The sequence below is a fragment of the Pseudopodoces humilis genome, chromosome 1, assembly GCF_049639895.1.
Source record: "Pseudopodoces humilis isolate 2021_Gansu_Grassland_sample_001 chromosome 1, ASM4963989v1, whole genome shotgun sequence".
Lineage (NCBI taxonomy): Eukaryota > Metazoa > Chordata > Aves > Passeriformes > Paridae > Pseudopodoces > Pseudopodoces humilis.
In genome coordinates, this window is record NC_142200.1 from 118,282,859 (window position 1) to 118,299,237 (window position 16,379).

At 34.5% G+C, this 16,379-nt stretch overlaps 1 protein-coding gene across 3 annotated transcripts in view; it reads right to left on the reverse strand.

Moving 5' to 3' along the window:
• The window catches only part of TAX1BP1 (Tax1 binding protein 1), a 54,847-nt gene that overhangs the window by 20,651 nt on the left and 17,817 nt on the right, over positions 1-16,379 (reverse strand). For 2 of the 3 annotated variants that reach the window (XM_005518909.3, XM_014248634.2), the window contains exons 4-8: positions 14,628-14,815; positions 12,887-13,045; positions 1,968-2,116; positions 1,747-1,837; positions 370-555 (exon numbers count right to left, since the gene is read on the reverse strand). In XM_005518909.3, coding sequence (XP_005518966.1) covers positions 370-555; positions 1,747-1,837; positions 1,968-2,116; positions 12,887-13,045; positions 14,628-14,815 — 773 coding nt within the window. The remainder of the gene's footprint in view (positions 1-369; positions 556-1,746; positions 1,838-1,967; positions 2,117-12,886; positions 13,046-14,627; positions 14,816-16,379) is intronic. The other variant, XM_014248633.2, reaches the window with a different exon arrangement.

Genomic DNA, 16,379 nt, shown 5'->3' on the forward strand with positions numbered 1-16,379 from the left:
CTCTTATCTTCTCCATCACCCTTTACAGTCTCAACACAACTACATTACAAACTTTTTCCTCAACTTACTTTCCTTTTTCATGAAGCTAAAAGCAACGCAGGAGCACACCACTTTTACTGAACTCAAAAATTACCTTTTCACACATAGTTAATCTCGGTTCATCATGTGAGACCTTGACAAGCTCAAAAGGTGCAAAACTAGAACAGATCTCAGTCTTTTCACCATTTTCTGCATCTACAGAGAACACCATAATCCTCATGCCTCTTAGCCTATACCCTGGTAATTTCAACTTCCTCCTTTCTCTTGCCAAGCAAATACAACAATAGATATGTTTATTCGCATCAGGCCAATTATATTAGTACTGCTTACCTTGTGTGATGAAGAGTGCAAAAAAGCTTTCTTCATATTTTCTTTCTCAGCTATTAAGAGCTGTAATCTGCCAACCTCCTCTTTATAATACGATATCATGTTTTCTTTGTTTGCATCCAAATTCTTAAACGTCTGGATTTCTTTTACTAGTTTGGTGTTTTCTATTTCTGTATTCTTCAAGTGTATCTGCAATGATGCTAAAACATGTCAAACTTCTTCCACGTTAGGAGAACTACTGTTCACCTGTCTATTTATGTGCTCACTAAATTCTAATATATTCTAACTTGAGGCAGATTAGAACCAGTAAAGAGAAAAATTAAACATTTGATATTATCACTGCCCTCCAGCCCAAACTTTCTGGCTGGAATTCTTTCAGCATGGTCACCTAACAACAGCACCACTCTACAGCTAGAAGTTCAAGCCCTAATTTCTCTCCACATCAAATTAAGTTATTCAGGACTCACTCCTCTCTTCACAAATGCTGGACAACTAAGGACTAGCAAAAGAGAAATTACTCAAAGAAAACTAAAGAAAAGTTAAACTTCTAGCAGTAACTGCCCACAGACATCTAAGCAAGCAAGTCTACATCAGGAAAATTAATTTTCAATGACAGCAAACTACTTTCAACAACTCTACCTACAATAATGCAAAATGGCTCCTACACTCAAGTGTTTTCCACTCAGACCAGAAGATCTGTGTTATTTACAAAGGGATTCCATGCTTGTAAAAGATGCTTTGAAATTTTATAATCTAGGAACAGAAATAATCTTTTAAATACACTTGATCTGTTTCACACAACCTAAGGAGTTCAAGTTTTTTCTGCTTTGGGGGCAGGAAGGCTGGCAGTGTATTATATTCTATATATGGGTGTATTTCAATACCAGCAAAAGAAATCAGCCAAGCTAGTAAAAACCAATGCAATAGAGAACCTACTAAAGCTTCTCAGTGCTATACACAAGGCTCAAGAAGAGGGATTTAGAAAACAAAGTCTGCAGAGAGAAGTTGAATGACTAGGAAGTATTTTAGTTGTGAAAAAGTCTGTTAAAGATGATCAGTTACTGGGTGATGCACTGTATAACTAAAGAATTTTCTCACTGGAATCTATTATTTTTTGTTACTGTGTCTGAGCTTTAACAATTTGGTGATTGATTCTCCTTCTTAAAGACCTTTTTATACCATGGTTGAATTCAGATGCTGTTTTGCTCATTCATTTTTATATGAGAACATCTATAACTATCTTAAAGATATGTTCACAGAAGTTACCCATTTCCTTTTTTCCTTAAAAAATTCAATTTATTAGGCTTCTCCATAAAACATTATTACCTTTATTTCAAACCACTTCATTCCAGTGTATACAGGTACAAGTAATAAAATTACCTTATAAAGTTCTTTTTCATCCTTTTCTGTCTTTAACACACATTCAAGTTGTTCCTTCTCAAGCATCACTTTCTTCAGTTTATCCTTCAGACTAAAACATTGAAAAATTAATGGTAGAGAACTATTAATACAGAAAATCCACACATAATTTGTTAGTATAAAACAACACCTTGGGGAAAAAAAAGTAAAATAAGGAAGGTAAGGAACGAAAGTCTAAGTACCTGTCTAACTCAGTTTCTTTTGCAATGGCTTTCTGAGTAACAGTCATGATATCTTCTTCAAGCTGGAGGACTTTTGAAGCAGCCTCATCATGCTTCTTCTTCAAATCATTATTTTCCCTTTTTAAAGCTTCTGATGTTTGAATATTATCCTTTAAAAAAATGCAAATATATGTTATTTAAGAATGTGATTCTTCAGAAGTAAAACATGCTGTTTGAATTATTGCCAAAATATGGCCATTAAATTTCTTCTCTTCCTTAAAATGTATAACAAACCCATTTCAAGTATATATAAATAAATATATATTGAATATTGCTATGCAGTTCATATATTAATAAGAGCTCAATAAGGAGTCTGTTTGGGTGCAAGCATTCAGTTACTCAGAGCATACCAAAGACTTCAGAGTACAGGATGAACACATTATTTCCTATCTTCTGCCTATTTATATTTGGCAAACAAACCACTGACTGTGTAGCTTAGAAAACAAAGAACTTTCATTCCTCTTTGCACCTACTTTTACTTTAAAAGAAGAGCTTACTTTTCTTCCAGACAGTTACACTAAAGAAGCAAGCCATAGGAAAGACAGGGCAAAGGATAAACAAAACAAAACAAAATTGTGATTTAGAGCTGGTTACTACATGACATTCTCCTAGCTAGAACATATAGAAGGTCTCACAAAGCTCAAGGAAGCTCATGCAACCATTGTACGAATTATGTCTTAGATATTGGAAGCTGAAACAGAGGACGATGACAATACCCAAAATGGATGCCTTTGTCAGAAAACTGACAAATACAAGATGGGAAACCACTTTAACTATTGCATGCATTCATTATCTAATTACAGTAATGTCCATACTGTTCTAAGGCAGTGAACAGCTGAATGCCATCTCCACCACTGCAAAACATCCATTTGAAATCAGGCTATCTTAAAAAAGCCTGAAAATGTTTTTTTTCAACATCTTGGAAAAAAAAAAAAATGGCACTAAAGTAACACTAAAGTAGATGACACATACTGAGATAATATGCCATTTTTTTCTTATATCAAAACATGATAAAGCTCAGCTTATTATCAACCATGACAGTGATATGAATCAAAGTGTAGAACAATGTCAAGACAGACTGACCAACATACCTCACTACAGCACGACTTAGGAGTGCTTGAGTAAAGACAACTAAGGTACAAGTTGTCTTTCTGACCTAGATTTGGAAGATTAAAGCACTACTTTATCTATTCATTTTTAAACAAAGCTCAATGCCCTGAAATAACAAGACTGTACTGTTACATCAAGAGAAACACATCAGCCAGACTTTATGAAGAACCCCTACTGGCCAGATTCCAACCTAACAAACAATGTTTTAAGTACAATAAAATATAATGAGGACTGTTTGTAGTCATTAATTGTCAAGATACACTGTTCACAAGTATAATTAAGCCCAACTTTTACAAGCAACTAAACAGAAGTTTGAGCATTATGATTTTTTGGGGGGGGAGGTTTGAGGGGTTGGCAGTATTGAATTGAGGAGTGGCAAATGTATCTGATGACTCACTCACTTGCTACACACTCAACCAGCATGTAGATTTTAATTTTTGTTATATACACTATATAAAAGAAAAGGACTAATATATTCCAACTATTTAAACTCTAAATGGCTTTCTTATGTCCTAATAAAAAAAAAAAAACAACAAGGGATCATGAATGTGCCATTTTTTTTAAAAAAACAGCATTGGAGAAGATAACCCACAACTTTCATAAGGTCTTTATTTTTGAAGAGCTATCAGTTTCCTGCAACCAAAAATATACATACTTGGTGTAAAAAGGGCAGGATATTTTAATTAAAGTCAGTATTCCAAGTAAAACTTGCTATATAACCAGCAGCAACAACACATTCTGTAACTGCTTGTCCTCCCCTAGTGCAGTGGAGACTAATTACTTGCCCCTGTTTTGAAAGCCTAGTATAGTAAAAAGTCTATTTCAATGCATATCTGTGTTTTCTCTAAACACCACTTCGGTATAACTGTAACTGTTGTAACCCAAGTGCCTTCAAAAGAATTTAATCTGATACATTATATATACAAACTGTACAAACAGTTCAAACAGGCTGCCAAAGGTAACATATATTAAAAGGCATTAATAGCCTGAAAAAAATTCTCTCCACAAACAGCATTACAATTGATGCTGCTTTGCTAGTTATTCTAAAGGGACATGGTACTAAAATGTAAAAGTTCCATACTTAACAGATTCTCACCTAATAAACTTGTTTAGATACAACTAAAGCCTACAGTTTTTAAAGAAAAAAAAAAAAAAAAAAAAGGATTAATTTCTAGAGAGGACTTGTTATTTTACAGAATTCTTAGCAATTCAATTTGGATGCAGCAATCCCTAGTCCCATACACTGTTTACAGTGGTTTCAAAATGTGTAAAATTTAAAATGAGTACTCTTAGACTATTTTACAGGTAAAGTCAACTGTGTTTAGAAGGAATCTAAAGGGGAAGAATATAATAAACACATCAACTAAATGTACAACCCCTCTTCCAAGAAAGATAATTACTTTCTGTAATCATTGCTTTAATTCATTTATGTTATCTGGTACAAGTACCAATATATATATATTTTCTTCCACCTTCTTAACAGAGGAATAAAAAAAGCATTGCAAGAGCACGAATCATTTTAATGAACTGGTTTAAAAACACACAACAATTTTAAAGTTATTTTTTATCCAGTTACAAATGCAGCTCCCCCGTCTCCTTCCCTAGAACTGCAACAGCAATAAGGGTGGAAGTGGGAAGCAGACTGCACCACAAGGGTCAAGAGTAAGCAACCAGAAAATACTTAAACCAGCTTCACTGCTGCAAAAGAAGTTATCAAAACAAAAATTACTAGGAGTCTCATTAGTAAAATGAAACAATGACAAAAATTCAATGAGTTTTCAAGTGAATTTCCCTAGAAACAAAATTCCACTTTGAAAATCTTGATGTACCTTCATATAGGGAACAAGAATATGGGGGTTCCAAAATCTTTACTGCTATTCTAAAATGGCAGAAGATTTAAGACTGATTATTTTTTAAATAATTTTACTGTAATTTCATGCAACACTGTCCTCACAAAGCTATTATAAGCTCTACCTAAAGGATATGCAAAGATCATGCCTGGGTTTATCTGTGAAACACGCTTAAAATCCACTTAATAAATAAATTCCCGCTGCAAAAGGAATAATAATCTTTCATGTGAGAATGGAACAGCCATAATGTTTCTAAATTCTCATAAGAGAAAATCATGGCAAAAATCCACACTTTCAACAATGAAGAACAGCAGGCTTTCCCTACTTATTTCTTACTTCTAATGGATTTTTACAACAGCAGTAAAACATTGCTGAGCACAGTGTGGTTAATGGAATGGTACAGACATCCCTTCCTATGTTTAGCACATACAACACATTTTTCAAACATACTGAAGGTAGAAAGAGAGACAGCAGACAAAATAAAATACTTGAAAAATACAATCAAAGACTATTTCCAGACATGACACCCTGCAGTATGGCAATGGTCAGCATGGCTTTTTATGCTTCATCTTCCCTTTCCATAATATGTAGAACTCCCTACCAACCTTTTCAAAAGCATCCCACACCTAAAGCATTCACCTTTGATTAACTGCTAGTATCTGCAGCCTTTTTTTACTTTTTAGAGAACGCATACACTGTAATGAAAGGAGGGTAAAAAGTTAAAAATGAGCTATGCAGCTCACACTGGTCAAATCACTAAATACAAGGCAATCTATTTAAAAACAAAAATGAAAAACAAACAAACAAAAAAAGCAGCAACGCCTTTCAGCTGGATTGATTTATCTGGATGTAATTTAATGTCAGAGGAACCATTATCCTTGATATACTAGAGAACTTAGAGGGTTTAGATCAATTATCTGTGGGACCCTTTTCTTTATCCCACTGACATCAGCAGTTCCAACAGAATCATGTGGAACACTTGGCTGACATCATACTCTGTTTAAAGGACCTCTGAGTCCTTTAAATGATGAACACAACATAGCACCATTGCAGCCAGTGCAAAATCTGCCCATAACACGACATGAAAGTTCTGAAAGGAAACCTCAAGTTTTAATTTTTCTTTCTAAAAAAATTTAAGCATTCAGTTAAGTAAAACAGAAAACCAAGTCCAAATACACTCAATGACATTAAGCTTTTATCCTCATGACTTGTAATAGAAATACTGCTCTAAAAAACAGTGCAGCCAGTCTATTTCGAATATCTAAGATGTCACAGAGGTAGCACTTTAACTAACATCATAAAAGTGATCAAAACTACAACAGTAAGGTCTGAGTCTGTAAGAGTTCATCTAAGTTACATCAGTCACTCAATTACTGTCATGAAAATTACAAACATGTAAGTTTTTGCAGGAGGCAGCTGAAGCATTTACACACACTATGATTTTGCAGCATGTACTTACATGTCAGAATTTTAATTTCTTAAAACATGCTATAATTTCACTACAAGCTATTGATTTTGCAAAATCATTTTCATTAATACATAATTTGAATTGTAAAATATCTCAATTTACTATTTAATTTTCCAGTGAAATAATTTTCAATTGCCCAGTTCAAGAAATATTAATATACAGAACAGTCAAAAAAAACATGAAACAGGGTTTTCTCTTCATATTGTGTTTATTGTACCCAAGAGTGCTGTAATTGCTGGTACCAACCTGAGCAAATCCAGAGTGTTTAATTTGTGTCTAAAAATTAAATGAAACTGTGGGGAGGTTTGCTTTTTGAGCTGGGGGGCAGTTTTTTGGTTGCTGTTTGGGTTTTTGCCTTTTGGACCGTTTGTTGTTACTTAATTTTTGGGGATTTTTTTCCTAAAACAATGCATCTTCCTGACCATCACATTTTCACACATGCAGCTCACATGAACAGAGACTGGTCTAAAGAGAGACTGAAAAAACAATTGATTCACTTACTTCTATGCACACAGGCCGAATCGGGCACTTGTGCTGCTTACTCATACTGCTGACATATCACACTGCGTAACAGTGGATGGTTTTTTCACCATCTAAACAGAGAAACTCTCCTCATTAAATGACATCGAAAGCCAGCTTAAATGAATCCCTGGTATTTGAATAAAGTTCTCCAATAAATAAAGCTACTGTGCAAGTAGAACCTGTCAGCAGAATGTGAATTTACACAGATGCCTTATTAAAATTTCCCATCAGACAGATGAATAAGCCCACTTTTAAGAAGTTAAATGGGAAACTAAATTTACAAAAAGCATGAAAGAACAAGTTTATCAAGTCAGTAAATTCACTTCTGCCTCAATTTATGCCAGCATCATAACAGCAACACTAAGCAAACATTCACAAGATCAAAGGATGAACAGGCAGTCCTCAAATTCATTGCTTCTGACTCAAGCTAAACTCAGGAACTACTGCCAGAGGAGTATGACTTGTCACCACTGTCACATTAAAGCAATCAGTTCAGAAGTGCCTTCTTCCCACTAGAGGGAGACCAATGACTGCAAAAGCATCTTCTGCAAGCTCTGCTCTCTGCAAGAGCACAAAACCAGTATTCAAAAAATTGAATGGTTGCAGAGTATCAAAGGAATGACCAATGAAAGACACACAATGACTACTACATGCTTCTCTTCTTCACCACAGTAATACTGAATCTTAAAACAGTAGGGAAGTGCACTGCTGCCACAGACCTTACACACAGTTTAATCATACACAAAATACAAAGACCAAAAAGCAAGCATTCTTATTATGTACAAAGCTCTATACGTTTTATGTTTATAATATCTAAAGTAGAGATTAGAGATACTTATATTGTTGTTTTCTAAATAAAAACGCACTAAGCTTTTGTTATTTTTTTTTTTAAAAGTTTGTTTCCCTCAATTTTGAAAAAAGCAAAACATATTCAGCTAAAAGCAACATAATAATGTTATTCAACACACTGATTATGTACCAGTTTACAAAAGTAAACCAAAGGAAAAGTTGAAATATTAAAAGCAACCTGAAACAGTTCTGGTAACCATGTATAATGTGCCATCTTCTTAGCAAAATAATCATAGCATGTAGCTACATCATTATTTTAACAGTGTTATATTGCTAGAGTTGCAAGGTATATATGTAGCATGATCCTAAGTAAAAGTATGCTACCAGGGAACACCACCCTAGTAAAAACAGATTAACTCTGAAACACTAACAGAAGGTTGTAAGAAAAAGATGTGACATTTCTGAAACATTTCCAATAATTTCACATTTACTCTCAATTCCCACATAGAGTAGTAACAGATTAAGTTAAATCTTCACACTCAGTAAGAACCATTTTAATGTCATCTGGGGGAAAAAAAAGTAGGAATGGTTTAAATGACATGGAAACTGCTGAAAAGGAATACTATGTTTTCCTCTAACTGAAAATATAGCAAGCCTATGGCAAGCCCTGTTCAAAAGGCAAAAAGAGGGGGGCAGGAAATTTTCATGCTGAGGGCAGGAAAAGGAAAGCCCACTTACACCCTCTCTACACTGATTTTGTCAGTACAACTACACACTGCATTAAGCAGGTCTTGGATAAGAGGAAAAAGATCAACCTAAAAGAAAAAAAGACTGAATTTGTCCCTCATCTTACAATATCTCAAGCCTTGCCAGGGTGGGGTTATTAACACAACTTAGTGGTAATAAACCGTAAGTACACACTAGAAAAGTGGGGCTGGAGAGCATGTTCCCTGTGAGTGCAAACACTGACTAATGTCTAACTGTGTGCCTTGCAAATATTTATTTTTTTTCTGTGATGGTGGTAACGACAACAAGAAAAAATACTGTCTGCAGAATCATTCATGTGTTGAATACAAGTATTTTTTATTAATGTGATAAAGCACTAAAAAAATTAACCAAATCTAAAAAACTGAAAGCCTTTAGGGATGAGTAGTGACTTACAGTGCAATAACATGTAACAAGCAAATATGTTTCAAGAACTCTAATAGCACCTTATAACTTTATGTCTTGAATGCATTTATTCCTCCTACCTCTGGCAGGAAATGACATGGCTACCTTGTAAGAAGGCAACACAAAACTGTTTATCTCCTGAACAGCAAGGGCAACCAAAGTCTGTAGTCCACTGCAGACATTAATTTCAAGTGTCACAAACACAGGAACTCTATTTGTAAAACTCAAAAAATGGGAATCTTTTCAATACCTGAAAACATGCATAGAGCCCAACAGTCAAGCTTCATGGACAACTGATTGTATTACACCTGAATAGATTGTTCAGTATGCTGTGTTCTTAAGAGATTGATCTACCTTTAGCTTATCTCTTCCTAATATTTTCCCCAACCACTTACAAAATACCCCAGTTTGACAAAAAGCAGATGGAGAAGACACCAGTTCCACTGCCCAAAATTCTGTAAGAGTAACTAAATGTAAAGAGAGATTATTCAATCAGAAGTAGCAGGGAAACACTGATTTGGATTAGCTGTGGCACTGTCATGTCTACAACTATCCTGGCTATTTTAAGAAAGCAATGCTTCTACAGAAGAATTTCTCAATGATCCAAACTATTTCTGAAAATAAAGTATTAATAAAAATCAACACCAAAAAGAATAAAATAGTCTAAAGGCATATGAATAAATATTAATAAAGAGGGGATTCAAAGAGAACTGCTTTTTAAGGAAACATTTTCGTATTAGGAACTTGGAGCTTTCCCATCTTCTATTTGTTATGCTTCACCAAAGTAACTTATGTACTACAACTCCTAACCACATCATCCACATTCTGTTCAACTTAATTACAAAAACATAACATAGCTCAACAATGGATTTGATCAAAAGATAAAAACACATGAGCTAAGACGCCCATATTACTTTCTCTGAAGAAACTAAGATTTTTAGAAATTAGGCAGATTGCCAAGTATTATATATCCAGGGGTTCATAACTCCAGGGCTCCCTCATCGCAATACAAATGTAGTAATTAAATATTAGTTGCCAATACATTGACAGCATGAAGAGTTCTGCAGTCAATTAGGATCAAATACATGTGTCTGTACAGACACATCCACTACCTTGGCACATGCATTACTGCCCTTTAAACACAGTGCTTTGTACTACTGTGGGTTTTTTGAGAGCCTTTCGCACGAGCAGAAATATACTGTGCACTTCCGGATAGAAGTACTTACAAAAACAAACAAGAAAAAAAAAACAAGAGACTGCACACAGGTTCAATGTAAATTAGCTTTACTTTTAACAGAAATAATTTTTTATCAGTTATAGCTGCCTTAAGCTACAAAGGCAATGACATCTCATAAATACAGAAATTATATTTTCTTATATAGGCTATTTTGTTTTATTAATTGTTGTTCATTAGACTAATATAACAGTATATTGTAAGATTTTTTTAAGTAGAATTCAAAAGAGTTAAACCTTTACCAAAGTTAAATATTTTTAAAAATACAATTTTTAAATCCATCACTTTAACTTTTTACTTATTTATGTATTAAAAGTTTGTAGAGCATAACTAATAATTCACGTGCATATGAAAAACGAGAAATAAAAGAAGAAAATAAAAGAAGAAGGAATAAAAAAGGAAATAACCATGATGCATGGTTAAAACAACCACTCAAAAGGTAAAAAACCCATAAGCCAAGCCAAAACAACCTTGCTCACACTAAGCACCTGTGAAAATTCTGCTGTTACAAGAAATACAAATACACTCTGATTACTTAGCACTTCAAAGATTATCCCCTGTAGTCTAATATAAAAACATCCAAGTTAATGCATTGCTTAGGTTTATTGCCAGTAACAACTATTCACATCACACAAAATGCACTAGATTATCTGGGGGCTGTGGTGGTCAGGACCTGTTTGTAAGTTGTTTGTTAATGCTCAGCTGGGGAGGGGGTGTTTTGTGCGGTTGTTTTGCTTGGACTTCTGGGTTTGGTTGATGCTTTATTTTTTAAGCAAGCCACAAGAAAAATAAAACCCAGATACTGAAATCCAACTGAGTGCTGTGTCACTGCTGCTCAGGAATTTTTAAATCAATGCATTAGCGTACTGTATGTATTCCCAACAAACATAAATGGCATAATCCCATGATACACACTGTCATATTTCATGTACTGGGGTGGGGAAGAATGGAGAGCAAGTCATCTTCAAGACTAGAGAGACACATATAAAGCATTGCTTATTAAAATTTCTGATGATTAAAAAGTTAACTTACTGCTCCTGATTTAGTAGATGTAGTACATGTTCACTTGATTTTCAGGAATAACACCTAATTTACATCGTGCATATACACAAACAAACACTTTTTCAACTCAGCAGATGTTTTATGTTTCGTTTTTTAAAAAAGTGAAAAACAGAACAGGACATAGAAATGTAAAATAAGACAGCAGCATCAAAGTCTTAAGAGACAAAAAAATAATTGCCTAAGTTAGAAAACCCCCACTGTATTTTAGCCAGGTGAAGAGCTTAGTCAGCTTTGAATCAGATATCTATTTGTAGCTAAAAATAAGTGAAAAGTTTGCCACACTGCATTCTCTCTTCATGAAAATACAAATCCAAAGCAGAACAAAAAAGGAGACAGAGAAAAATCACAAACCCAAACATTCCTGAAATTAATTTCCATTTGCTAAATTCTGATATATTAGAGGCAAAACTATTTTGGATTAGAGAAGTTCACTGTAAAATGTGAGAAAGTATTGAGACATTTTTGTTCCTACACAGTCTATGTGTATCCTTGCTTGACAGCAGTCAAAATCCCATTTCACTAATTGTTCTAAAATGGAATTGTAAAGCTAACATGGGTTGGAACTGACAATATTCCAAATATTTTTTTAAATAAGAGCCTCAAGTGACAATGAGAAGTATCTGTGTGGCTCATTCAGTTTTATCCACCAAACTTATGATCTGCACATTCATGAAACATGAATTTCTATTCTTCTCTCATTGATTTAAGCTAAGTCTCCCAGGCACATTGAATTAAAATAATTCTTTCACAGAAAAAACCTTTCTTCTAAACAACCATTCACTGTTCAAAAGTAAACTACAAAGCACTAACATTTTTAAGTTCTCTCAACAAATTCCTATGAAAGGTGTATGACACAGGACTGTTGACGTGTACATACTAGAAATAGTCTGTTAACAGCTGTCCACAGCTAAATTATATAGGTTTCATTACTTCAAATTTGCCCATGTCACCAACTCCCTCCCACATGTTTTTAATCTTCTCCTAAAAGTTGGGTTTTTTAGAAAGCAGCAGCTTAAAAATAGATTAGGTCCAACTTTTTGATGCCCTTTTTATAATATTAGATTTCCTCAGTATCACTTACAGAATTCCAAATTAAGCTGGCTTTGGATTAGACTACATTTACATTTTCTCTATTAATTAACACTTTAAACACATTTTTAGGTTTACGCTTCTTTTCTCTTTGAATTGTGAAATATTTTAAGAGAAGTCAGTTACTATTTTTCACTCTTTACGTACCTTGGCAGAAGTATTCTCTGTTGATCTTTGCTTTTTATACCAAAAATACTTACAATTTTCAGTAGACTGTGTTCTATGCAATTATTCCCTAAGGAGAGCTTTCTTTGAAAAGCTTTCTTCCATTTTAAATTAATCTAAGCAAACTTTAAATTATCAACTACTTTCCACTATGAATTCCACAGTTAAATATCAAACATCTGGTAACAGTTGTCATTGATTATCTTACCAAGCCTGGTACCAAAAGCCTTAAAAATTTTAGCCATTTTACGACATAAAAGGAATAGTGGCAGGAGGTTAATAGGAACTGACCTATTCTAGTGTAAATGTCTGTCTAACTGCTGAGGGGTTTTGATAGCTGATTTTCACACAATTTGACTGGTTCTTGAAAAAGCAGTAATACAGACATTATGAGTCAGCTATAATCAGTTAAACAACTAACCTTTTGCTCTGTTTGCAGCTGCTCACATCTCTGCTTTTCATGGTTAAGTTCTTTTTCCAGTTGTTCAACTTGATCTCTGAGTTGTGTTGTTTCCTTTTCCAGAACAGAAGTCACCTTTAACAGCTCTTCTTTTTCTTTTATAATTTTTTCAATTTTAAACTGAAAAAAAAAAAAAAATTACAAAGGGAGTTGGTAATTTTTTCCCCCTTCATTCTCATCAAACAATTGAATAACTAGTTACTACACTGTCTGAGCAGAAGAACAAATTGTGTGTTCCCTGGTTAGGTTATTACAGTTTTCCCCTTACTGTCAAATTTCTGAAGTTAAATTGCTTTTACTGCATAGTACCAGACTACCAATAAATAGCATACTTTGCAGTGTCCTGATTTATCCTCAAGTTTTTCTTCCTTAAATGAAATGCCTTTATTGTTCCCAAGTGACAGCAACTGTGGAAGAGCTAATTCTGATGATGGCAGCTTGGTGAATACATGACAGCTGACTGTAGAGACACACATTCTCTCTCTCTGAGAAATTTCTTGAGAAAAATGAATACGTACATACACCCCACCAACACCTGAAAAGTAAGCCCTGGAACACGAATTGTGCCCTTTCAATACTTAATGGGAGCTTATAAAAAAGACTGGCAGACTATCTAGTAGGGCCCATAGTAACAGAGAAAAGAGTGAAGGTTTTAAACTACAAAAGGATAGATTCAGATTATAGAGATAAGGAAGAAACTTTTATGATGAGGGTGGTGAAACACTAGAAAGGGTTGCCCTGAGAGGTGGTAGATGCAACATCCTTGGAAAAGTTGAGTGTCAGGCTGGATGGGGCTGTGAGCAATCTGATCTAGTTGAAGATGTCCCTACTCACTGCAGGGGGTTGGAGTAGATGTCATTATATGGCTCCTTCCAACCCAAACCATTCTACAGTTCTATGAACAAAGATCATAAAAAATACTTGAGAACTTCTATAATTTTAGTACTATGAGTAGATATCTGAAAAGCAAAAATATCCCAGATGTTATCTCCATACTAACTCTCTTATCCATAAATTTTGAAAACCATATATCAAATACATGTTCCTAGATGTGACTGAAAATTTGATAGAAACGTCTGATGGCAAGGTAAGGGAACTGCACTGAGCAATTTTCCAAGAAAAAACTTGAACAAAAGTTAGTTTGGGTTTCCCATTTGTTTGGGTTTAAACAGTGTTCAGCCTACAAACAGCAACAAGCAAATGTAAAACACCTTGACTCTGGATATAAGCACCTAAGTCTCACCACAAGGTGAGACTCCTCTCTCTAGCAAGGAACACAACACATAGAAAACTGCTTTAAAATAAAACAAGAGCTACTCTAATATACTTAGGCACCTGCAGGGCTCTTAACTGGGGCAAAAATAAAAGTATACTGGTTCCATAACTCTTTTTCCTTACAAGAAGCACCATTTCGCACAGAGTATCTTCCTGCCCTCCAGTTAGTCAGTGACTACAGATGTGAAAGATGGGTAATATCCACTCTTATGTTTCCCAGTCCATGCTTAGTTCTATACATTTTTACATCTTGGTTTACTTAACCTGCAAATGTTCTAACCTCAATCAAATACTACGGAACAAGCCAGAAATAGATACATTACAGAGACACATACAGGTCTTTTCCTACTAGTTTTTTATTCAGTATCTGTGATTGTACATATATAGTATAAAAAATAATAGAATTTTAAGAAGTTTTGTATCAAACCTCAAGAAGTCCAGCTTTTGTAGTCACCACTAACATATCAGAGTTTCCTTCATCTTCCATTGTGAGCAATTCTTCAACAGGAGAAGAGGTACGAAACTGGAAAGGTGTGCTTGCTCCACGGATTTCTCCTTTGTAAGTCACGTAACAGAACTGATAAAATTCTCCATCATCATTTGGTAGGTAGTATCCTATCAAAACAAATTCATATTTGAAGAAATATTCTACACAAGTTTACAGATCTCCCTCTGCAGACAGATTACCACATTGTTTGACTTAAAGATTTCATGCTATTTAGTAACCTTCATCCCCCAGCAATTTCTACTAGCATTTAAGACAAAGATGAAACAGTGTTAGGCATTAGCTGCTATATGTACACATCACCTCACATACATTAGGTAATAGCTGCTGTTTATACATTTAGGAAACAGATTCATTAGCAATCAGATGCCTTGAAGTTGCATCATGACCACATTATCATGTGACTGCTGTACATTCACAGAACAGAGATTAAGTCCTTTTTGTGGCCTTGAATTACCTACACAAGCAAATACAACAGAAAAAGACAAAATAATATGTAATGACAAGACATCTACAACTTCACCAGGTACCATTTGTACATAGGGTTTTGCTGTTACTGGTTTGGAGGGGAGAGGTTTTGTGGGACAAACATCTTTTTTTTTGCTATTTTTCAGTGCCAAAGCACAGAAATGCTCTGAATGGATGAAACCAGCTGAAAGGGAAGAACCTGAAGTTAAACTAAGAGCTTATTTTTTAAAATTGAAAAAATCTTTTCTAGATTTTAGAAAGGATAAATCCTCTTTCTTGAAGCTATGTAATGGTACACAGTGCAAGCAAATTATTTGAGAATAATTTCTGTGTTACTATCCAACTGAACTGTTGCCCATTAAGGCTTTAAGCCTCTTGCATGACTTGGATTCACAAAGTAACATTTATGAAGGCTAAAAATCTTTTTGAGAACTACTGACATTTTTACCTTTATTAGTATATTCAAGACCCATGCCTTACCTAATTTAATGGCATGAAAACCATCCAGTTTTATTCAGAGTACTTATTTTCTGATACTGTAGCCAGACTGACAGTGATACTAACATAATAAACCCTTACCCAGTCCAGCAGGTGATGTCAACCATTTCAGTTCTTATTTCACCACATTTCAATCTTCTCCCTTTCTAACTTTATCATTAAGTTTTCACCAACTTTTACTACAGATTCCTGGAAGTCTTTTCCCAGTACTCTTAGCTATCCTTCCTAGAAATAGTAAAACATTACATTTGCCATATAGACAGCACTTGTATCAAGAATTTTATGTTTCCATTAGTCATATACTTTATTAACAGTTGCTCAGGGAACAGTATCTGAATCTCAAAACATCAGGATTCATGCTTCTGGGCCTGGCTACACTTTCCTATATAGCGCTGTAGTTCAGTTTACCTGATTCAGTGCATAGGTAAGATGAAATTATGCAGAAATAAATGTAGAACAATCTACATTGCTGCTTCAGCACATTTTAATATTGGTTCAGACAACCTGATTTTAAAACTACTGAAAGTCTTTTTTTCTTGTTCTAACATGTACTGGAGAAACAGATTTCTGATTATCTTCTTCCAGCACACTTGATCACAAAAAAAAAAAAAAAAAACCAACCACATTTAACATGCTGCACAACATTTACTATTTAGCTCAGATAATTAAGCTCCTGTAAGCTCTACTGATCTCATCTCAGCAGCATTA